We start from the raw sequence: 25,168 nt of genomic DNA, 5'->3' as shown, positions 1-25,168 counted from the left end.
CAGAACATACTGTGAATGATAATGCGATTATGTCTGCTTTCCTAACCTCTCCTACGTCAGACACACAGCTTCCATGTGCTCAGAATCATTTCTGTATTATATTCCCCGTCTGGCCTTACCTCAGTTATACCCAACCCACCATTTGGGTCAATTTCTCCAGCACTGAGTGACGAAATACATTTGAAAACACAGACTCCAGGTCTAGGACTTTCACTGAACAAACCACGCAGAAATTTCAAATGCCAGGCTTTTTGATCAAGTAAGTAAACCTTTCGATATCTTCTCTAATCTTACTTTACTATCTGGGGAAAAATAAGCAATGTTGACAGAGAACAAGTTAAAACTCAAGCACCATCTGTTGCTGAAATCCATGTCTAGGTTTAAAAACACAACTCCAGTTTATCTTTTGTTTGTCTTTATTCATATTTATATAAATATGAACATAATTCATTATTTATATTCATATCTGTATATATACATACACACATACAAAAGGAAAAAAAATAGCCTTTTTGGCACAAAGATTAGAATGCAAGTACAGTACTTTCCCTCGTCGAAATGTACCACACTACTGCATCTGTCCCAATAGTGTACGAAAAATCAAGCACCAATTGGGTCTGGAACGTGATCAAACCGAGCTGAAGGTGAAGAAGAGACGCAGGGCGAAGGTCAGGGGTGCAAACTGCCCATCGACCTCAGGTACTACAGAGGAGGCAGTTCGTCTACAGAAGAAAGACAAGGATCCTACTGTCTTACTAACCTCATTAATTAATAAGGCAACAATGTCTCTGGAGTCGGAACGTTCGTCTGTTTGACCGGGGGTTCTGGAATGTACAGCGTTTTTTCTCCATTCATTTCTCTGCAGGAAGTTAGGACTGACTACCAATGTACATCAGCCAGAGATAAAAGCATTTAACGTTTTATATACGAGTTCAATTCCCCCCAGCACGTGTCAGCGTGAGGGATTGACCCCGGCTCTCACAGGCAGTTCAATAACAGCTCCTTCAGGAGAACTCGCATCGCCCCGGGCCAAGGTAAACAGGCTGACGACATTGCAAACTCGCCTCCTTCACCCACGTTCACGCTCTTCAAGACACTCAACGCTTTCATCCGAAATAATGCCTCGGTAGCCGAGGGGAAGCAGAAAATCATCTCAGGATTTCTAAACAGCCCACTGTGTTTCAGTTGTGTTTGTGAACATCACATGCTCGGAAAAAAAACGAAAGGAGAGGAAATGTTTTAAGAGACTCAGTATGGTCACCAGTGGGTTTGGCAAAAACTTGAGGGTGTGGACTTGAGTTACGGGAAGAGAGAGGAAAAAAAATAATAATTGTTAAGGGTTTTCAGCACTGAATAAATAACCTGACGTGTTAAAGCAAGGCTGCTTTTACATGTTTGACTGGCCAAATTCAAACCCAATTAAACATCTTTAAAAGAAGGGATTAGTAAATATGAGTTAAGAGCAGATAAACAGTCTTTAAATCTAATATAAATATTTCTGTAAGAGTCTTGCTGAACGGGCCTTTTTGGTCAACTGCGCCGTTGTGAATTCATCACAGACTACAAAACATACTAGGTTTAAAATGTGGAATTAAGCCTTTTAAATGAGTTCAGTTCTTCATCTGAAGGAATAAAAAACATGTAAACATCATTAATTGCAAGATGGAGAAGAAAACGTTAACAATTTCAAAGATTCTTCAAAGTAAATATATCAAACATAAGTGCCACGTAAATGTCTTAAAAACTAATAAAGAATCGCAAGAGGAAGGGTTGGCAAATCTGAGAATAACAAGAAATAAATGGACATATTGTGAGTACATGTGGAAATAATTGGAACCAATAATTTAGATTAATTCTACAGTGCCACAGAGTGATTGTTTAAAGGAGACAAACTCATTCTTCCATTCAGAGGCTTTCAGTTTTTCTTTGCTGAAAACATAATTTGCACTTTCAGTAAAAACTAATTATTTTGTGCAGTTTCCTTTCAAAATGTGGGTGATCCCAAAAAAAAGATTCCAGTCGATCACTGGACGAGTCCCAGGGAGTGTCTGTCGTTTATAATGTGTAGTGTCACCACTTTTCTCCGTTGTGTTGCTGCTGTGGGTTGTTGCTCTGACTGGACCGGAACTTCACATTTTGCTGAAACATTCCTTAGCATTGGTCCACACTTGAATTCCCTAAAAAATAAAGTATATTTAAATTATTGATTGATTACATGTACAGCTTTCTTAAATCTGTAATTGACAGCAGCTGAAAATAAATCACAGTGAGAAAAATACTCTTGCATCCAAATGAGACAGATATAAAATACCCACATTTATATACACTGAAAGATTGAGTGTCTGTAAACCAGAGACCGGTTTAATTCAATTATAAAGAATTATTCAAAATGTCAATTAGCTAGTCATGTATTTGTGGTAAATGATGAAATCAGTCTTAACTCACTTTGATCTTTTAGCAAATTTAAGGCATTATGACAATTTTATTATTAAAAATAAGGGAAATATATAAGCTTTTTAAAAGTAACTCAGTTCCAAATGTAGAAGTATTATTGTAGGTTTTAACCTCCTTAAGTGGGGATATTCATCTTAAAACTCAGGGATACACCAACAATGACTTTTAGTAACACAGGAAACAGCTTAAAGGTTTACTACTGTCCCCGAGAAAAGCTAGCTTAACATCGCTGTTCAGTGTCTTTCAAGTCGTTGTTTTCACAGGACCGACCTTTTCATACACACTTTAAATCAAATTATACAACAGCCGGACTCCAGCACTCGAACAGCTTTCCAGGCGCAGAAGAACTTCTGTTATTCTTCGATAATGGATCCCCAGAAAAGGTCTGCGTGATACGGCACACCTGCTGGAGTCTGACTGCTGAGTGATTTAACAAATGCTGTTCCCCCAGAGAAAAAGATATGAAATCGTGCTACAGTCCTAACATAATACACTCTAGAAACACCATTGATAGAAACTTAAGTTTACGGATATCAAGCATAGCCCACATTGTGATTTTAAATCATGCTTACTCACTTTAGATCAATGTGTTTGTTACTGTTGCACTCAGTTGGCAGTTTTTACCAGCTCTTGGGCTTAAGACACCAATAATGTAGGTATTACTCTGTTAAAATGAAGCCCTTCAGTTTAACATCTATAGTACGAGCACTACTGAAGGAAAACATTCATTTGACAAAAAAAAGTCATTGCTGTTGATGAAGTCATTATTTGAGATGCAATTCAGACTGTGGTGAACGGGAATGAACACAAAAGAAGCAGAAAAACACTATCCAGGTCAAAGAAACCCACACCCTCCACTCAAAGAAACATATTATAAAACTTGTTTGTAATATTTTTCTACTACACAGAATCCACACATCTGGTTTCCTCTGTGTTTTAGTTCAAATGTAAAGATGGTTCTCCTCAGATTAAATACAGGAAGTGTGAAGTTAGAAGAAGCAAAACTGTCACACAAGGCTTATATCTGATTAATCTGATAAATACCATTTACATTTCTGCTCCTTATCAGTTTTATTACATAGATAAGACACAATATAATCCATCTTTGGAGTTCTGTCCAAAACAAATCCCTATGTGTACAAAAACATGATTAAAAGTAACTATGCCATAAAAAGATTTTCTCTGGAGATCTGACCACAACAGTCCTGTAGAAATGTATTTTAATTCAAAGGAAAGCCTCTCATCTCCTGCACTTTTAGTTACTCAAACTAAAACCTGAAATATGAGATTAAGTACCAGCTAAATAACACACTGTATATACAAAATGAAAAAACTGGAGTTACTCCAGACCACTCTGAATTCTCGGTTATAAGTATTCACACTCCAAATTAAATCTATCCTTTCAAAATGCATTTCTTTCAATACAACTATTTTACCTACATATTAGAAGTTCTCCATGAACCTTTCCAGCATCATAAACACTAATAAAGTAAAATCTCCTTTTGGTACCGCAGTATCATGGTTTAGTGTAAAAATTATTTAGGCAAATTAATTGCCATTTATTTTACTTCTAGGCTTTGATATTTAAGAAAACAAAAGCTGTGAAAAGGAGCCCATATTATCAGTTATTAGTGAATAATTTGTTAATATAAAATTAATTTGTTTTTGATGTATGGCATTTTGTTTCGTCTCTAAACTAGTGCAGTATCATGTTGGTTGGCACTCAACGCCATCCTTCTTGCCAACGTTGTTATTGAAAACCTTAATTGAAGCTGAACTTTGTTTTATCCTCTAACCAGCAAAACAATTTAACGAGCCGCTTTCAGGGCGGGGGAGAAAACCAGTCTGTTTGAAAGCGAGAGGGTGATGCTGGCTGGGCAGGGAGCGGTGTTTGTTATTGTTGTATGATTAAAGTAATCACAAAAACTGAGATAAAAGGATTACTCCTCTTGACCATATTAGTTGGGAAAGTCTGTAGAGAGAAAGATCTCTACCAGTCCCCCTTATAAAGCAGTTTTACTGGAGTAAAACTCACAGATGGCTGATAATGTTCAAGAAAGAAAACTCAGAGGAAGCCGAATTACCTGTCCCTGCACCCAGTGATTCGGGTGGGCTTCTCTTCTCGTACATTTGTGTATTTTACATATATTCCTGTAAAACAAAGTTCTGAAAAAACCTCGGATTGTAACCTGAAAGCCCTAATTCCCTTTCGGCTGTGCGTGACAGGGCACTGCACGCCGGCGGAGCTCGATCTGATAAGTCTGAAGTAATGCAGTCCCTTGCCACCAGATCATTTCATACTAGGTACTGGTCAAAATCGGCTACAATCACCAAAGGTGTAACAAAAACACGCCGTAATTATGCGGGAGGCTTGCCAAAAAGTCAATCATGCCCACAGTACTTCCTCTGAGCTTTTTCAGCACAAATAACAGCTTCCAAGGCAGACTGGAAACTCACACATACAGAACAACTGTACATTTACTATGAGCTGTTTAAAGAAATACGATAAAAACAAATGTGATGCATTATGAAGGAGAAAAACTAAACAAATCTGCTACAGAATGGGCAATAGCTATTTAAAAACTGAAAAACGTAGATCTGAACAAGCATAAAACTTAAGAAATGATAACAGAACTGGACTAAGTTTCCCCAGATGGTAAATATCACAGTCATTTGCAGTTTGTTTGTTTTACAAGGGTTGGACAGCACGAACTTCTGAAAATGATCTTAAAGTTATTATAGCAGATTTTAGCAAATTATCTGCATGAAGTTGCTTTTCAGTTTCACCAAGGACTGAAAAATATGCCACAACTTTTTAGGGGTCAAATTCAATCTGTTGGTCTTGAAAGGTGATTGCAGCCCTAGAAATACTTTTAAGCACCATCCCAGATATTTACAAAATACTAGTCTTCTGCTGCTAAAACAACATGGCAGGACATAACTTTTATCAAGGTTTTTGACAAAGGAAATGAAAATGTGACCAGACAGAAGAGTAAAAGAGCACCACTTGGTACGAAGGGCACGCAAATTATACAATCTACCTTCACGTAGGGACTTGGCGTTGATGTTCTGCTTTGATTGCCAAGTTAATCAAACATGTAATAAGCTGCTGAATAAATAAATCCATACTTAACAGACACACCACGTGCCAGATGAAACAAACTATACACTTAAAAGTTTACAGAAAGAAAAGCTTGGGTTACTATAAAACTTTTTTTTATTCAACCAGCTCACAAAGTTTGTGAAACAGGAAAGGGTTTTAATGACCCAAAAAAAAAAAGTTTGGATGAAAACACACTCCTTATGAACTCTTCTTGAGTTCAATGCCAGTAACTGAAATGAAGGGATGCAAAAGGCACTTGAAGCCCGTTTTGAAGAGATGCAGAACAACAATTTTCCAATTTGGCCAATACGGTTAAAACAAGGTTTCAGCTGCTCTAAATCCTGTCAGCAGGGTTTTATCTGAATAGATTGACGAACACATGAGTACAAAGTACAGCCAGTGATGAAAAAGCAAACTTTAAAATCTTTTAAATGCTCACCTTTTTACACATGCTAATCTGCATAACTGCATAGCTGATAAGAGCCTCTTTTAGATCCTGGTCCTTCTGGCTTTTAAACCGCTCAATGTCCACCCTGGCACTCTGGACGTATTCTCTGGATTGAGAGTGGAAACAAGTCAAATCAGAAATACTGTTACACAACAATCGTGGGGGGAGCATTTGATTTTATTCTCCACTTGCGGATGAACAGAACGGATGTGTAGAACCATAGCAAGAGAGACTTAATATAAACGTCCTTTTGCATTGTAATGCTGGGATTTCGATGGGAGAGCGCTGGAGAACAAGAAGCCAACAAGCTGCCATCTCTACCAAAATGAAGATCATAAAACATCACCCATCTCTATAAATCTCGTAACGATGTGATCTAAAGCATCTTGTGGTTGATTCATGGCTTGTTTTTTTTTTAATCACAGTGCAATTTACAATGAAATAACATTTGTTTCTGATATGTCCCTCCTGTGCTCATGCCAAAGTACACAGACACGGAGGAAAGCTGGCCGGGTGAGATGTATTTTTAGAGAAGTCCATCCCTCACAGCTTTGAAACTGAAACTGCGAAGGGTGTGATTTCTCACTTAACCTACCATTCTTATAAGGGAAGGATGGCTGGGCTACACACTTCTGCCTTGAAGATTGTTTATGTTCACTTAAAAATATGCAGATTTTTTTTATTCCTCCAGCGATCAGCCAAATTGTGAAATAAACTTTGTGGATTGTGTGTATAAGTGATATCTATGAATCTGAAGTCAGGGTTGGACTAAAACTCCAGACTGGGCGATCTTAACATCTCCAATGGTTTAAAAAACTTTCTTACTCGCACTCAGCATTCTTGGACTTCACAGCTTCCTCCCCCTCGATGATCTGCTCCTCCAAGACCTTCAGCTTGGCTTCCCTCTGCTCGGGAGTCTCCTGGCCAAAAAGCTTGGTAGTCATGCCTTTCAAGGAGAACGTCCTCACCGTCTGCAGACACAAGGACATGGTGAATTGATGAGACTAGTTTAAATTAACTCCATTAAAATCAAAAAAACTAAAACACACCAAAAGAAAGAAGTTTAAAACATATCTTTATTACATTGTTTTTAACCTTCCGTTCCTGCAAATGACCTATTATAAACTTAGCACCCATCACTCGGTGGGTCTGTGCTTTCACTTAATTGCAAGTTATTAAAACATACTTAAGCAAACAGCATAAATCATCATAGCAGGGGATGCCTAGAAACGAAGGGAAGTCTACAGCTACGACAGTGTGCCCCCTCCACAAAGCTGTCAGCAAGCCGCATCATTGAGAGGCGTTCATTTTTCATTGTTTAAGTAGCTCAACTCCCTGAGGTCTAGGAGTTGGACGGTCTAACGGAAAAAAAAAAAAGGAGGAAAAAAAGGAAAAAAAAGACACACCCCAGTTGCCAATTCTTCCCGCTGCTGCTTCTTGGAGGTTAGATCTTGAGCTGCCGTCTCCAGCTCGTACTGCGTGAGCTCGTGTTTCCGGCATACGGCCCTGCGATGACAGAACACACCAATTACCGTACCACTCTCTGCTGCTTCTGGGTTAACGAATATACCATGAAAAGGGTTAAAATCTAAAACATACAATACTACATATGAAAGAGATTGGATTTTAAAGCCCTAGACATGTTTAGATTTGGACTAAGATACTTTCTAGGGACGTGTTTACCAGAGGGAATAACAGTCATATGACAAGTATCGAGGGGGCAGAGCCTATATGAGTGTCTTACAGAATTCTACAGCAACTTAAAAAACAAGCACAATCCTCATAACATATGGAAAAAAATGTTTTTGTTTTCTGTAATGGAGTATAAAAAAAGGAAAAAAAGAGTGTGGAGGGACAGAGAGCAATCCGTCAGTGGGAAAGTGACAGATGAGGACTAGCATTTTTGACTGTACATAAAGCGATGCACAACTTTGTTAGTTCTAGTATGCTGGGAAAAGATAACTTACCGCAAAGCTTCGGAGTAGAAGAGATACTCCTTCAGCTGGTCTGCGTAGTGCTCCTCCTCTTCCAGGATATCGTCCACTGACGCCGCATACCTGATATCAGGAATCAGGACGTGAAAAACATTTATTGGGAAGATCACCTTCAGTTATGTAATGCGTTTCAAATTGAAATGAGAATTCTAAAGCATCTTTCTCACACACATATATATACACACACACACACAGTTGGGTGACAAATTAAAGGAAAAACCTGAATAAATGAGTGGAGGAACAAAACGAATGCAGATGCCTCCAAACAGGTGTACTGCATGATACAATTAAGCAATTAACATCCCATCACGTTCTGTGGCATGTATACAAATGCTGAGCAGCCCAGTTGACATTGATTTTGTCATTACAAAGACAAATGCACATGTGAGAGTTCAGTGGTACAAAAACCATAGGCACTGGTCTACAGAGATGTGAACAAAAGTGATCTGGTCAGATTAATCATCCTTCACCATATTCTGGACAAGTGGGCGAGTGCATTTGTGTGGGACACCAAGAGAACGGGACAGGCCTGACTGCTGGACCCCTACAGTGAGGGGGTGCGGAGGCTCTGTTATGCTGTGGGGGGCATTTTCCTGTCATGGTTAGGGTCCACTTGTCCCCTTGGAGGGAAGGGTCACTGCAAATCTTGACAAAGTGATTCTGAGTGATCACCTTTATCTTATGGTGACACATTTCTATCCTGATGGGAGTGGTCTCTTCCAGGATGACAATGCCCCATCCACAGGGCACAAGGGTCACTGAATGGTCTGATGAGTATGACAATTATGTGAATCATATGCTATGGCCTTCACAGTCACCAGATCTCAATCGAACACCTATGGGAGATTCTGGACCGACGTGTTAGACAGCAATCTCCACCACCATCATCAAAACCCCAAATGAGGGAATATCTTATGGAAGAATGGTGTTCATCCCTCCAGTAGAGTCAGAGACTCGTATAATCTGTTCTGGGGGTCGTGGTGCCCAACACCTTACTGAGACACTTTATGTTGGTTTTTCCTTCAATTTGTCACCTGTCTGTATATACACACACACACACACATCTCTATCTCTATGTATTGGATAGTGCATAAGTGAGGACTTCCACCTCAAATTTCCTGTGTCATAAGATTACTATATATATAACTCAGATGTCGCAGCTTTCATTAAGCAAGTATATCAATTTAGTAACGTGGTAGCGAGTTCATGTCCGGGCGAACAGTCCAGTCAACATGACAGATGTGCCCCTATTGTAATTTACCGCTCTTTGGTTAAACTAAACAGAATAATATAAACATATCTTCCTTGAAGACATGGACAGCTATGCAAAAAAGAAAGACAGATTCTCTATTAGTGGTCTAGGATTTCCTGTCAGAGATAAAGTTGTTTTTTATTGCGGGAAAACGGAAACCAGCTGTCCAACGGTGTGCCTGTTCATTACTGCCAGCAGACCTTGGCAAGACCGTGGATGCACTTTGCACCAGTGCCGGCACCCGTAATCTTTCACGGTTAAAAACGTACGTCATCCGTACGAGTTTTTAGAAGTTCTGAATGTGTCTGAAAATAGGGGATGAAATATGAATACCCATCTTATTGACATAACAAATGATATGTGGCTTTGATCTTGGGCTGCGAACTACATGACTAACTAAAATAACAACACTGCTGAGCACAGAGAGAGGTGTTTTCAAAGCATTTAAGACATAAAAAATAAATAACAAAGGGAGCTCATGGAATGGAAGATTCATTAAGTGGAGTCTCAAAGCTTTAGCATCTCCTGCCCCCCATACACGTAATCTGCTCTATATTTAAGTAACTTCCCCCACCCCCACATGAGCTGCTTTAGAGTAAGGCAAAGGGGAAGAATGAAGAGAAGAAAAAAGACTGATGAATGTAATTATTTTAAATGTGTAGCTCCTGTGTGAACCTTGCTTGTCAGAAGACATTTTAATGGAAGTGAAACACACTCGCTCCCCAATCCTCTCGGCGGCTGTTATGGAGTACGTGTCATTTAAGGACATGCTTGTCTATTTCCTACAATCTTTCATTTATACCTATGAGGTTAATGTTACTGCAGCAGATACCTGGCTCTGGTCGAGAGTATACTTTTCCCTTTTTTTTTTTTTGTTTCTCCTGTATGGCAATCTGGAACTCATCAGATTGGAAACACAGACGTTTTCTGTTATGTCACCGGTTTTCTTGGCACGGCGACTGAAGGAGATCAGCTGGCACCTTCCCAAGGAGCTCTAACAAATTTAACAAAAACTCTCGCCTCCCTCAGGCTCTGCGTTCGGCTACTTGTTACACCGAGCTCTTGATGGAAATCCAACCGTATTTCGATGTATCTGGAAAACGCATTCTACAGCTTTACATGAAACCGGCAGCATGCATAAGAGAAAATAATAATATATCTGTATTAGTTCCATTGAAACCATCTGGCGATTAGATGCATTCGCAGCGTACTCACGCATCCATGTGGTGCCCAGCGCTTTGCAGCCCGTCCCCCATCTCCCTCTCTATGGCACTCCATTCACTGGCAACCGGAGGCGGAGAACACCAGACGAAGAGTTAAAATCAATCAAAGTAAAGAAATCTGAAATGTCGGCATCCGTCTCTCTGATATTATAGTATATATTACTCAATAATTCCACCCCCTCCCACAAGTAATTCAATAGATTAGGGCGATACATACTATGCTCTTCAGAACGTTGTATGTAAAACTAGATGCATACCAATGTTTTATTGAGACAAGGAGATAACATTCAGTTACAGTTGGTATACAAGTACTTTCAAGGCTGTAATCTTCACACTACATCTCAATTCTCACCTGAAGACTCGCCCGTAGTTTCCATGGACCTTGTAAACGCCATACAGACGATCTGCAACTCTCTGCAAACAGACACATGTTTGTTTTTCCCCCACGGTACACATCACATTACATGGAACTGTATTATTACTCTTTGTGAAATACCAGAATTGTCCAAACACTGTTTTTAATTTTGTGGAATTTTTTATGTTTTATCCATGAACTATGCTGATGAAAGTGTTTTGAATGATTATCTTACCAAGTTGTGTAAGTTCTGCACTGTACACAACATTGTCCTCTTGTGATCAGTGCCTAAATATATGTTAACAAATGGGGGCTTCTTCTCGGTGCTTAATGCCAACTTAATGCCTAAACAACAATGTTGATGATAATGACTAAAGAAAGGATAAACCATAAATGACTTTTTCACTTCCGATTCTTTTGCTGAAATATTAAAATGTAAATAAAACATAAAAAACTGCTACAATTAGGCTGATGGTTTTCTATGGGCTCTGACCTTGATTAAAATAGTTAACATTTGAAAAAACATTATTGTTGTTCTATTTTCCTTTTTATTTTTTCCCCAAGAGAATTGTGATTTTGTTATCAGGGAAAACTAGGAACCTTGTTGATGATATTTAAGGTTACTGGGAAAAATTGACCATAAGATATTTTACCTACTGTTTTTTTGCTAAGCATGGAATTAGCAAAGTTTCAAGAATCTAGTTAGATTTAAAAAATCAATTTAAGAAAAATCTACAATATGTACAGACTTCATTAGTTTGGAATGTACAATAAATTATAAAAGTCAATCAGAATGACAGCTGGATTAAAAAGATCCCAGACAAGGTATGGCCTGACTTAAAGACATACTTACTGCATGTAGGTCTAAGGAAAATAAAATGCCAGTAGCAATTAGAAAATGTACAGAACAGCCCCAACACAGTATCATTGATTTGAGGTTAATGGTTAGAGTGCACTGCACACACTTAATAAGAATATTAAATTAGTTATGATGTACATCTATTAATCATCCATACTCCCCTACAAATTCAAGTGAAGCTGACATGCTGCAAAATGTGCCATTAATTTACTTGTTGTTGACCATACTTACAGCTCTGACTCGAAGCAGCTGCGAAATGACTGACTGCAGTTCATCACTATAGTGTTTCAGCTCCGTAAATCTCCTGGTTATGAGAAAGAAAAACAGTCATGTGATGGACAGCCCAAACAAACAAAACAAAGCAACTCTCGAATTAAAAGAAACCTCATTTCAAAAGTTACTGTTCTGAGAAGGGTCCCTTAAAAAGTCAACACTGGTTTCCCATTAACGTTTTCACATTAAAGGGAGTCGCAAAACCAAATAATTAAAAATGTATGCAGTGCACTTAATTGCACAATGCTTGAGAAATCATTTAGGCAGTATCGGAGGATTTGTGGTAACCTCACATGTGGGATGGCATAACATACGAGGAATGGCTTACTTGTCTGGGTTCTTTACCCTGAAAGTGGCATTCAAAGCTTTCAGTCTTGAATCAGCCTATAAAATAAACAAACACACAATTATGGAAAACAGTATTACACACTAACAATTCAGATTTATCTTCTACTACAAATGCATCTGTCTCACATCAAGATTTTCTTTCCTACTCCAGATTTTGTTTTGCTATCAGTTTAGCAGTGTCATTTTTGTTTCCAGTACAGCACAAATTCCACAACTTTTCATCGGCACAAAATCACGCGTCGCCCGATACTACAAACAATGTGTATGCAGTCCAGGACGTACAACAATGAACGTATAGCCGGCACCATTTACAGGCTGGAAGAACAAGAAAAAAAGCTGACTGGCCAACAGATGGAAATAATTAAGATATATTTGTTCTCAGTAGAGTTTACCATCGGAAATTAACGTATACTCCAGAAAGCTATTACTAGGAAGGAACTCCAATCATAAATACAGCACAAGGTTTTAAGAAACAATTAGAAGAAATGTTATCAGGGAGTTTTCCCCAGTGTCGTCTCACACAAGACCACAAATAATTGTGAAAATACACCCTCTGTATCTTATTAAGTGATGCAATAAGGTGAAAGCCACAGGGGCCTTGTCTTTTTTTTATCTCTACAACTCAAAGAAAATAAACTCTACAGATGACCTCTCTTTGCACTGTATTCTCAAGAGCATGCTGTGTGTCCTTGTGTAAGTATGTTTCCATTGAACTCCTAACCAACTTTTGTTTGTACAAAGAGAAAGTGTCTACACAATATATTCCTTTAATCATTAGCTGTACAAATGTATGCCAATATTATTTAGAACACTATTGTATTATAAGGATGCGTTAATGCAGGAAGGGGGCAGGGAAGAAATTAACTTTAAAATACAATTAAATATATTAAATCAGGGTGTACAACCTTGACATATCCTGATGCCCCGCCATCGATGCCAAAGAGAGGCTGAAAAACCAGCTCTGATTTAAATGTGTTCTGTTTGGGAAAATGATTAATGACCCCCCAATTGAAGGTTTCACCAGGGTCCCGTACCTGGTGCGCGGCGTAATTTAAGACGCATACGGATGAAGTCTGATCATATTGTTAGCAGCGTTGGCGAGTAAAAACATTATACACAGATTCAGCTCATACTTTGCATTGTACTTCATATCCTCAGACGTGCACAAACCCCACTGTCATCAAGTTTTGATATTATAGCGTTTTAACTCCTAATGCTTTCCATCTGTGAGTGTTATTGATGCTCTGTTCTGATTCCCATGTCCTTCAGTTCACAGAGCTAAGCGTGTAGTTGTCAAAATCAGGTCTGTGTACAGACAAGCACACGGAGCCGCATACAGCTGTAATTTAGGGTTCTTTTTAAAGGATGCATGACTAAAACATAAGGAGGAGAAAGAATGTATTCTTTTTCCATTGGTTTGAACAGCAAAACAGCAAACCTAATTCCGATGGTCTGATTTCCTGTTGCCACACTGCTGTGCTGGCACCCACGGGCCACACAGGGTTCAAAGGTAGTGAACCTCACTGAAACCTTAGAGCATCGACAAACTCTAGATGCGTCAAGATTTATTAAAGCCATATTTCCATTTTAACAGGAGTGCTCACTGCTCTGTTTAATATATAAACAGAGGAGCGTATTTATAACATGACAGTGACAGCTCGGTGGCGTAACACTTGTTTTCATCCGTTTCTTTAAATAAATGTCTAACAAAAGATTAAATGTGATGGCTAACATGAACAGTATATACAAACTTCGGAGGTTTTCAACTCCAAAATGTATTTTTAAGAAAAAAGGATTATAAATTGTACATTCGATAATTTTGTTTTACGGAATTTTTTTTTTTTTAAGGGTTTATACTCCCCCCTGGATTACAGGAATATCTGACCTAGGAAGGATCAGTAAAACACTGATAATTATTAATCCATATTAATAATCATTACTAAAGCATTTTTCCTTGACACAGTTTTTAAAATACATTAATTATTCATCACACGCTTTACTCCGTTACTTTTTCAATTATCTCAATTTGCACGGAAAAGACATATGCCAGTGCAGTGCATTTATAATAATTTATAGTCACTGTTAGCTTAATGAATCACATGGTACAGCAAAAGTCACCTTGATATGTACAGCTGCAGTGGAAACTGAAGACATACGCAGGCCTAATTTGGGGAAATTGTCTGTTTTGAAGATATAAATTAATACCAGTTTACACTTGGAAATGGTGCGTTTGATTGACCATAAACTTGCCGTCCTAGCACGCACACTTTCTAGGCTAAACATTAGAATATGTAGTTGATCTTTTTAATCTTTTTCAGGGATTTTCAAATAGACTGCAAATAGAGTGGGAGACTGCTCGGTCAACGAGGTACGTTTGAGGGCTCGTGTTTCGTCTAAGAGCTGTCGTAAAACGTTCGCAAACGGAAATACGGTACCTTCGCCTGGAATCCTGTATCGTACACAACGTCCTTCCATCCATTTTCCTATGGAAGAAATACAATCAGCCAATTAAAAACAAACATTGTTAAACATTCAAATTGACATTTAATAATTAAACAGTCCCTCAGTGCTGTCGTAACACAACTGAACATGTATAACTATAAAGGAAAACTATTGCTTTTTTTTTTTAGGATTAACTCAATAGTACCTAAAGTAAAACGGACCGGATTATTAAACATCAGTGTATACTGTTGAACAATGTAATATTTTGACAACAGAAACCACACAGTATTTATACATCACAAAATTAATCTGAAACACAACACTGAAGTGTCAAAATCATACCTGTGTCAGAAACTGATAAAAAATACTGTCCTTCGAAAGCACAGTGTGAGAAGCAACGCGAAGCAAGAAGTTCTCCAGCCCGATTCGTCGTCTCTCCACGAAATCGGGATCCATGTTATCAGCTGATAATTTGTGCCACACAAATTCAGCCTGCACAAACAAAACACACGTGGATGAGGACTGGGCCTAGAGGCTGTCCGGCTCGCTGAGCAAGAGTGAGTTTTAACTGTCCGACTTACCCTTTTCTCAGGCAGAGGGGGCACGACAATGAATGGATAGGTAACTAACAAGTAGTTCCTCAGCAACTCAAATTCACTGTATCGCCTCCACAGAGAGTCGGGGGCCGGGCTCTGTCCTTCTGTGAGAGCATCGATGGCCCTGCGAGACACACGGAGAGAAGTTTTAGTCCGGTCAGCCATTAGAACAAATCGATAGGACCATTCCCAAGTCTGAACACCAACTCACTAACATGTCTTTATTAATTTGTAGGAAATATCATTGAAATAGAGAAACAAACACATGATGCTTATCAGCCTTATAGGGACGAGTTTGAAAGCTTTTCCTGTAGGAACATCTGCTTCAGTCAGTCTTCGGCCTTGAAACATCTTGTAATCCCAGAAAGTGGTGAGATTCTTCCAACGAAGAGCGGTTTTATATTGTATGACATTCGGGATGCAAAAACCAAATGAGTAAGCATCAGATTTCAGGTGGGCTATAAGTTATAATTAATTACATCTAATGGTTTGCTATATATATCCCATAATGCTGTCACATCTCAGAAAGGCTCCATAAAGTATTCCCCAAATCTGTTAGGAATTGCTGATGAGATATAAGGTCAACTGTAGTAGTACCAAAGCTGGAGCTCATTAACAGTTCTGCAGAATCCATTACAATGTGCTTTTGGTGATGTTTTGAGCTGTCAGGGAGTTCCTGGAAAATCAATTAAAGGATAAAGTGTAATAGACAGAAGGCCCTCGAGATGTGTTTGCAATTATAACCATATTGCTTTAATTCAAACAAATCCAGTTGCCAAAAATCAATTAAAAATGTTGTTTTCCCCCTCTATTCCTGACTCAGACATCCAGGAAAAGAAACTAAAAGAGTAAACTCCAGTATAAGTTTACAGACAAATTAAACTGAACAAATTCATCAGCACATGTTAAAAGTCAAGCCTTCACATCTTTAACATGTCCAATTAAATACTTGGTCTATTAAATAATTGATACATGGTCCATTAAATTCTTTATTTCTTAATAAATCAATGCACTTTAACCACTACATTTCTGATCTTTAGTATTTTACCTCTTTATCAAAGCATCTAACATTATTTTTAAAACAACTATGAATATGAAATATACAGTCAAAAAGCAGGGTCCCCACACCAAAGGTTTATATAGGCCTATTAAAAAATAAAGAGTTTGAAGAGAATTCACATTTAAATAGTAATATAAAATTTGAAAACAATGCTTGATTCTGTCAAAATAGGAGATGGATTATTACAGTAAGGGGTCTCCCTCCACTTTATGCTAGAAAACAGCATAATTACACATCGCATGGACACTGGTCAACATCCGCCTTTCAGGTCAGATGGATTATGTGCCATTCCTGGAACAGAGTCCGTCTGAGAGATTGTGGAGACGTGGGAAGCTGTTGCTGGGGTTGGTCATGGATAGCTCAGTGAGGATTTGTGTCCAGACCATAGACAAGTTGTGAACATCATTGTTCAGTTCCAGAATAAACAATTGTTCTTTCCAAATTCGAGCATTTATTTACCAATGTCAAAACTCTCTAGTGTGTTCATTTCACATGATGATAACACATTTCTTCCTCACAGTCATATTGAATGTTTAATGATACTGCAAACTGCACGACTGCTTTACTGGAAAAGGGCATATTCATTTTAGTAATATCTATTTCGATTTGGGAGATCAGGTTATTTTAGATGCTATATTCACATATACATATGAATGTAAGTATATTTAAAAGCAATCTGTGTGTGAAGAACAAGCAACGAGCTTAAGATACAAAGCAATGCGATGTTTAACAATATTATTAATATTTCTTAGCAGGCACCCTTATCCAGGGCAACTTACAGAATATAAAAGCAATACAAAAACACAATAGTGGTGCCATCTATCCACTTCAGTAAGCAAGCTATCAAACATTTTAGGACTAAAAAAAAAACTCCAGCCACATGCATAAAAGGCAATTTAAACCCAATCCCCGGGAGAATTGTTTTGATTAAGCTCATCTCAAACTGGATAATTAAAATCACACAAATACGAATGGATCCATTCCATTCCCTGCTAACACTTGACAACACCAAGTGATTTATAAACATTCCTACACAGAGACCTAACACTAATTAAAAACAAACCAGATGAACGCAGCTTAACGAAAGACCGAGAAAATTACTTACAGACAGCAACTCCAGAGAGTAGATACTGAATCCTAAGAGATCTTTTCCCCCCCACAAAGGGACTGCCACGGCATTGTGGTGATTACAGAATTCGATTTGACACGTTGTTTCTACACAAATACCCGAAAGTCCTTTATGTTTGCATTCGTTAGGCAAATAATAAGATCAGTTACAATACTCAAGCTTCAACATGCAGGTTTGTGTGGGTGTTAGAAAATAACTAAAACTCAGAGAACAAATAATTGATTATCAACTAAATCTTTAATAAATGTGAACATAAAGGTTCAATACCCTACTATCTCTCCTTCACATGGCTTTTATCAGTGTTGCCAGACTATTTAAAAATAGGGAAATAGATGCAAAACCAGACCCTTGTTTATGGGTCAACATATAGGTTACAACTATTTTACCATTGCTTATGCTATAGTTAGCAATCCCACTGAAGGTCATGCAATACATTTGATGTTTTTTTTTTTATCTCAACCTGCCCACGTTGTAGATCTAATTTCAATTTTGTTTGCTCCCTTTGTGTGGAGAAAAAAATCCCATAGAACAAAATAATCTAATACTTCAGCTCGAAACTCCAACAGATCTCTTTATGAGAAACTCTTTCAAGCATTAGGGTAAAATCCAGTTTATTAAAAGAGAATCCACAAGTAGCTCATGACCAGAAAGGTTAACATGATATTAATTTAACTTTGCTAGAAAGACACATGAAAAGTCCAGATAAACCCTCAGATTATACCGCATTGGTTTAAGAAAGTCACAATATTAAGTGGCTTTAGAAAACACATGACAAAACTTAAACTGTGACTTGGAGAATCACTTCATCTCCAATGCCTAGTAAAACAGGATTTGTTTTCCAATGAGATATGGCTCTTAAGCGCAAAATACACAGATAGGAATCTTTTGTTTGTTTTCAAGCTTGTATGCAAGCAGTTGGCACACAAATTTAATGCCACATTGGACAATGTATGAGGAAAGTCTGCACTGAACAATAGTGAGTTGTACAGAAATGAGACCCTTCGAAACATTTCATTCCTAAAACGAAACGAGAGTACATAATGGGTCTATGCTAATATTACATTTAAAAAAAAAAAAAAAAAAAGCTCCATCGCTTCAAGGCATTCTCGACTCAGTATGCGTGACCGCATGAGGAATCCCATTACAGTTTGCCCCTTGAGCTGGCCCAGTGTAAATAAAGATTAGCCTTGCATGTGTATATAATAGTTGTGCTGTATTCAGAAAGGGAAAACATGTGTTTCTTTTTAAGATGAATTCCAACAATACAGCTCTGTGCATCCTGCGAACCTGACTGATGAAGCAAAAGAAAAAAAAGTGGCTGCGCCTTGACCTTTATCTTACTCTCATAATCGCCGTCAGAAACGTTTGGGAAACATACAAATCTGCAGGCAGCACACTGGCCTTTATTTAAACTGCCAGGTCAGCACGAACAGCACAACTGTGGCAATAAACATCTCAGGCCCCACAGTTGGGAGAGCAAAGACAGCTAAAAGAAATCAAAGAAAAACAAGCTGACATGATACAGTATCAAAAGTCCATGTCGCAAACTAACATTAACTGAACAAATAAAATGGATGGCGCTGGTTTGAAGCCATCTTTATTAATGAATAATTGTTTACCACCTAGTGATTCAAACTACTATGAATTAAACACAATTATCCTAATAAAGGAATCACATAACCTAGTATATTAAACAATACAAAAATTGTATTCTAATTGAAAATACTAGGTTCTATAATCAGTTATTTTCTGAGAAAAAAAATAATAGGGAAGTAAAGATGTCTACTAAATATCACATCTTTCTCTTACCCATGTAATAAAACCACCGAATATTCTGCAACAGGAACGAGATTAAATATACGGAGCAATACTTCAGGTGTCAGCTCTTTAATTGTATCTGGACAACCCGAAAACAATCCTGTACCTCACCGAGTGAAAAAAGCAGTGGTGTGCGAGAGGGGATTTATTTAGCAGATCTGCCCTGCCTGTCATCGTGGGTTTATTGGCAAAAAGGGAAAGTGAAACCTCAGGAGTCTCAGCGGAGCAGCAAGTCAAAGCAATTATCAGAGCCCCCGATAATTACACAAGCTGCCCGAGAGGAAGTATGGAATTACTTTAGCCCCTCTTGTACCACATATGCAGTCATGGCTGAATGTCAAAAAGCATTTTCTCCTTGGAATAAGTTCACCATGATGCAAGCTGAAGATTTTTTTCTTTTCTACACAGCAAAAATGAATACACCCACATTTTAATCACTTCAGACTGTGTTTTTTAAGTGTAGACAGTGATTTACAAAGTTGATCAACCCAAGCTACTGTGGGATAATCGCTTGGAAAGAGGCAGCAAAGTTCCTCAGTGTCAATATTTTCTCAGTTGTCTATGCAGTGAACAAAGGCTACCGTATAAAGTCACATTAGCCCTCTGTGTACGTTGTGATTCTGGGGTTAGTCAGAGTTGTCATGTGGTCCAGGCCTAGACCTTTATTACTCCAGTAATTAGTACAGTGTGGAAAGTGAGAATTTCCTCTGAAGTTCACATGTTCAGTTTGTAGGAAAGGTGAGCCACCAGTTTACCAGAACTCAGATCCGCCCTCTGAATCTCAACAGGTTAGCTACGGGATTATGTTAAAATAAGATGAAGGCAGCATCAGATCAGAAAAGGCAATTTTTAATCGGTTCTAAAGTCCTGATCTACAGATAGTGATGACAAGAAGGTAAATGAGGATTATGGTACATTGGTCTTTTGATAGAATAGCATTATTTGTTTACACTGTGAATCCATGTAGAATAATACACTATAGGTTTTCCCCATTTAATTACTTTCAATAACAACATTGCAATGCATAACTAAAAAGTAGTTATATTATCATTTTAAAATGATAAAGCATATAACTGTCCATGAGAGCATGCTTAAATCTTTATCTTTGTTTCAGGCTGTAACAGAAGTCATTATGCGTTTTAATACCTTTTCAGTATAACATGATTTTCTAGTGCTAGATTCCCAGGAAGCATTGCCGATTCTAAAAAAAAGTGTCCCCACTATTAGCACTTTCACAAGTAATGTTAAAAACATGCCGTAGCTCATTATAATATGTAAAGGAGTTAATAAATCAAATCAAAATAGTTCAACTGGTTCTTTAAGCACCCTGGCTTAACTAAATCAAGTCACATGTCAAAGTATTATGATTGCCTTGAAAATTGAATTAAATGAAAAATAAATATTCAGCAGTCTAACCAGACTCAGTCAATCAGGGAAAGAAAGCATACAAAAATAATGTTTTTTAGCCAAGGAAAACACATATTGCCAAATAGCTACTGTAATCTAATAAACTTGGAAAAGGATCCTGAGAAGAAAGCAATTCCACTTAATTTAATAATAATAGGCATATCTTTGTAGTTTCTTGACAAAATCTGATTAGCCTTTTAACACGGGACCAGGGGATATGCCATTCTTTGATAGTACATTTTACTTCTTGCCAAAGCAATTAGCCTGATTAAAAGACTAGAGAGAGGAGGATCTATGTTCCTGAAAAGCAGCCGAGAAAAGTATTCATAATGATGTTGCTCACAAGTGGCAGTGACTAAGCAATCGGTTTATTGCAAAGGAACGATTGTCTCATGAGACACGGCCATCAGAAAGACACTATTCTACATCAATGAGCTCATTGCTATACCTGGGTCTTGGGTTTCTGAGCTGTGTGTGACACATTTTGACATCTACTATAAAGTATCCTTAGAAATGGTTTCTTTTACGTTTGGAAACACAAGGGAAATACTACTAAAAGTGTCCGCTTGTACTAAATAAAATTACAGTTTATTTATATAAGGTACACTTTATATAAACAAAACAATAAAAAAGCCACACTCCTGATTTAAAAATTAAAAATCTGCAGTATTTTCTACACGGGTAACACTTTCCATTCTAGCTTATTGTTTCACAGCCCTAGGATATATCCTGGATTGTATTAAGCAGATTGCATTAAGGAAATAATCTCAGGATAAACACTATGAGATGTTGTTAAATTTATAGTCTCGCCATGATAAATGTGCTTTACCCCTATTGCATTGTAAAAATCTATTTTTGCTGTGTTGTTCACACTGGACTTGCCTTGTGTTTTGTAAAATAACTGTAAATTATACTTTATTGAAAAATCTTCAATAAATCAGTCCCTCTCGTTAACCAAATCCAACATGTTCCTACATTTCTGCTGCACTGCCAGCTGTAAAATTATATAAAAAAATGTCTTCCTATGGGCCTGTGATTAATTAAGTCAGCTTCCATAAAGATTTAAAGAGGAATATGGAGTATGGAAAGAAGATTCAGTTAGCGTCAATATTTACCCCCAAACAGAAAACCTCTGAAGGTCGAGAAGACGTCTGGCACGCCTGCGTGAGAGTGAGTTTACGCATCGGCATGTGTCTAAATACACTGCACTGATGTAAACATTATCTCAACCACTCAACAAAAGCAGGAAGTAAAATGCAGCATGCTTTCATCTGGCGCTGCTTTGGATAAACAGTGGGAACCCATTGAGATAACATTTGTTCGTTATTGTGAACAGGTACAGCCCTACACACAGGACAGTACGGTAACACAAAGAGAAACTGAATTTGTATATTCATAAAAACAGAGGCCACAAGTACATCAAAATGTCTGCTCGTCTTAGGAGGTTCGCCTTCTCATTACTCTGGAGTTGCGACAGACTGCAAGGGCACAGCACAAACACTGCTGAATGACACGGCCCAAAAAAAAATGGCATGATCACACTCGGTGCATTTCACTTTTTCAACGACTGAATCTTCAATCAGTGCCTGACACCATTCAAATGCAGTTACAGGACTAAAGATGGCAGCCTATTTCATTATTTTTTTTAGAACCTTTACTCCATTAAAGTACTGTAATTATTTTTACGGTATAAAAAACACAGATGAATAAACCTCATGATTTCTGTTTATTTTGGACTGTGCTCTCGTGTCCTTTTGTTTGAATTTGAGCAGCCCTTCCTGAGTACTATATTAATTCAAATGTTATAGGTAATTTAGCATATCTTTTATCAGCATGACTACCAATGCCACAGTTGAGAAAATCCACCCACCTGTCCATGTTCGGTTTCAACAGCTACACTTTCCAGCTGCTTACCATGAAAGCTTATGGTTTCAGTTTTAGAAAGACAAATGCATTATTAAGCTATTTTCCATCTCATGTGTCATCCTAAGGTACCTACAAAAATCATGAAGTTACAATTTAATCTTGTTTTTAAATCATAAAGAAATGTAACCATCTGCAAAGACCATCAGAGTGCAAGTAGAGTTTTAAAGACTAGTCTTTAAATTGGAATATAATATTAATCCATCCCAGTGGATTTTTCCAGTTAAGTGACTAATGTTAAGTTTATCAAGCTTTTTTCCATCTAAAAAGTCATCACCCCATTTAGAAAGAAACATTAATCTTTGGCACTTTTTCCAATTCCTTTCATACATAGAGTGAATTATTTTATTAACCCCTCTTCAGAAACCATGGCATTCATTATCCTGTGCACTTAATTAGACATTTTATTTTTGCTGTTCACATACATGTATTTTTAAACATTCAACTGCAAGAATTTGATTTACGGTTTCTGCTAAGATCTTTCTCAGGCACCACTCTTTCACACAAATGTCAAATAATGAGTAATTAACATCTCATCATGAACTGTTGAAAGTCAGGACTCCCTCTACTCCCTTACCGTGTTTCTATGAGGTAAACCGTATAGGTCTCCTGCATGTTCACGGCATTCTTCCCTGTTCTTTTCTCTGCCTCGGCAACACTGATCTCCATTTTCTTCAGAAGAGTAGAGCCTTCCTCAACCGCCTATTGAAAAAACATGAAAGCATTACAAAAAAGACTGAACTGAAATGTTATTCTTCACATTCTTAACTCTTAATTCTTTACAATCCACAGAGCAAGTAACACACACACAGCAGGGCTATGCATTTACATTCATAAAGCTGCAAAGTGTGTATTCTCTTACATTGTAATGATACATTAGATTTCAAGGCCTTCCCCTGAACTTTAACTTAGGTTAAGCAAGTACAGACACGAATCCATAGCATAGTAGTTTATAGCAGAGCCTGCTTCATACACAACTAAAACACATCATGCACAGCTAACAAAAAAACACCATCAGCTGCCAACAACAGCAGCAGCTCAGCAGCTCCCTGTGGGTCTATGAAGTTGCACACACCTTCATTTAGGAAGACAGACAACAGCTAGGAATGCATGCAAATGACTCTCTGCTCTCGATTTATAAACTCTACCAATGCACTTTGCATTTGATCAAAAAAGCAAGCACCGACAACAAGTGTAAAACAGATGTGAACTATGTTTTCCAAGCTAAAAGCAGTATCAATAATGCAGTGCAGCGCTGATGTTGGGTCAGATGACCGATCAGGTGGTTTGTTCTGCTCTGATGTGGGCAGCTTATTCAATAAATCAGAGAGGTGTAAATTAAACCCCATTAGGATATACTTCTTGTGTTTGATTATTAATAGATTCATTAGGTGGAAATCAACCTCACCGCCTGCAAACGGACGATTAACTCTAGCAAAATGTCACTAACCGTTTTTATTATGATCATATATAAACTCGTTTAATAATAATATTCCCTCTGTTAACTTTCACTGGTAAAGGCCTAGTGATTTCTACCATTTCTACACTGTGAACAGCAAAACAAAATTAAAATCGCAGTTCAGCGTCAGGCTCAGGTGTCCATATAAAACAATAAAATCTGCGCCTACTCGAAGTGCTCCAGCTGCGGCCACATATTCACGCAACACCGTGGGCTGGCCAGGCCTACACCGCTCAACCGCCATTTCTCCGCGACGTGTGTCCTGAACCACGTTTCCCAGCACTTTTTCTCGTTAAGCGACCGCCGGGTTACCGTGTTGTTCTGGTTCTCCTGCCCCTCGGCATCAGTCAGGTCGGTGTTTACGATCACGGCTACCTCTTCGCTGCCCGAGTCCGCCATCCTTGCCGAGGTTTGTGCTTACTGCGCATGCGCACGGGACCGCACTTTCCTCCTCACCGGAGTGAAGTTGTCCAGCTGCGCTCCGGTGCATGTCTGCCACGTCCGAGAGAGACATGCATACCCCCCGATTGCTGTTGCATTTAAGACAATATCACCATATGAGGTGTTTCAGTCCCAAAGTGAAGAATAAGAAGCATCGGTATTCTAATTTCCATTTGATTGACATGCAGTCCAAAGTTTATACAACCCTGCTTTGATGAACTGGCTTCAATCAAACTGCAGACTTTTCTGTGTGAAAGTGTGTTGTTCTCATTGCGAAGTCAGTATCGTTTAATCAACGGTAACTGGTCAATATTAACGAATTAGCTAATACATCCCATGTCTTTTAACTAGGCATTCAAACCCTGGACACAGCTGGAGTTCAAGTTACGCTTTTTTAGGGGTGCAAACTTAGCGTGTGTTAAGCATGCACCTAGATGACATGAGCAGACATCAAGTGTAACCTTTCTCTCACTTAAAACAAATGGACAGAACCTACCAATGAAATCAGACACATGATTGCATAATTATTAGTGGACAGATAATTCAATATAGGTTAGGCTTGTTGCAGTTGCTGACAACCATTG

At 38.2% G+C, this 25,168-nt stretch overlaps 1 protein-coding gene across 2 annotated transcripts; it reads right to left on the bottom strand.

The window, feature by feature from the left end:
* Window positions 1-398: 398 nt before the first annotated feature.
* snx4 (sorting nexin 4) lies at window positions 399-24,603 on the bottom strand. 2 transcript variants are annotated; one of them, XM_066687443.1, is made up of 14 exons: window positions 24,456-24,603; window positions 23,262-23,386; window positions 15,333-15,471; window positions 15,094-15,243; window positions 14,745-14,792; window positions 12,290-12,345; window positions 11,920-11,992; window positions 10,827-10,888; window positions 10,467-10,532; window positions 7,973-8,062; window positions 7,412-7,511; window positions 6,831-6,976; window positions 5,997-6,111; window positions 399-2,177 (listed from the first exon to the last, which is right to left on the bottom strand). In XM_066687443.1, the coding sequence occupies exons 1-14, from the start codon at window positions 24,540-24,542 to the stop codon at window positions 2,130-2,132; spliced, it is 1,305 nt and encodes a 434-aa protein (XP_066543540.1). In that variant the 5' UTR covers window positions 24,543-24,603; the 3' UTR covers window positions 399-2,129. The 2 variants fall into 2 exon arrangements, with proteins under 2 accessions (XP_066543540.1, XP_066543541.1); XM_066687444.1 differs by lacking the exon at window positions 24,456-24,603 and adding an exon at window positions 23,760-23,780.
* Window positions 24,604-25,168: the final 565 nt, after the last annotated feature.

Source organism: Amia ocellicauda, chromosome 16 (assembly GCF_036373705.1).
Source record: "Amia ocellicauda isolate fAmiCal2 chromosome 16, fAmiCal2.hap1, whole genome shotgun sequence".
Classification (NCBI taxonomy): Eukaryota; Metazoa; Chordata; class Actinopteri; order Amiiformes; family Amiidae; genus Amia; species Amia ocellicauda.
Note: the sequence above shows the minus strand (reverse complement) of the source record. Positions and strands in the feature narration are given on the sequence as shown.

Coding starts and splice junctions, on each gene's coding strand:
- snx4 (XM_066687443.1), bottom strand. CDS start 24,542: ATGGCGGACTCGGGCAGCGAAGAGGTAGCCGTGATCGTAAACACCGAC. Junction 14,793..15,093: donor TTTATCAGTTTCTGACACAG/GTATGATTTTGA, acceptor TTTCTTCCATAG/GAAAATGGATGGAAGGACGT. Junction 10,533..10,826: donor AACTACGGGCGAGTCTTCAG/GTGAGAATTGAG, acceptor TCCGGTTGCCAG/TGAATGGAGTGCCATAGAGA.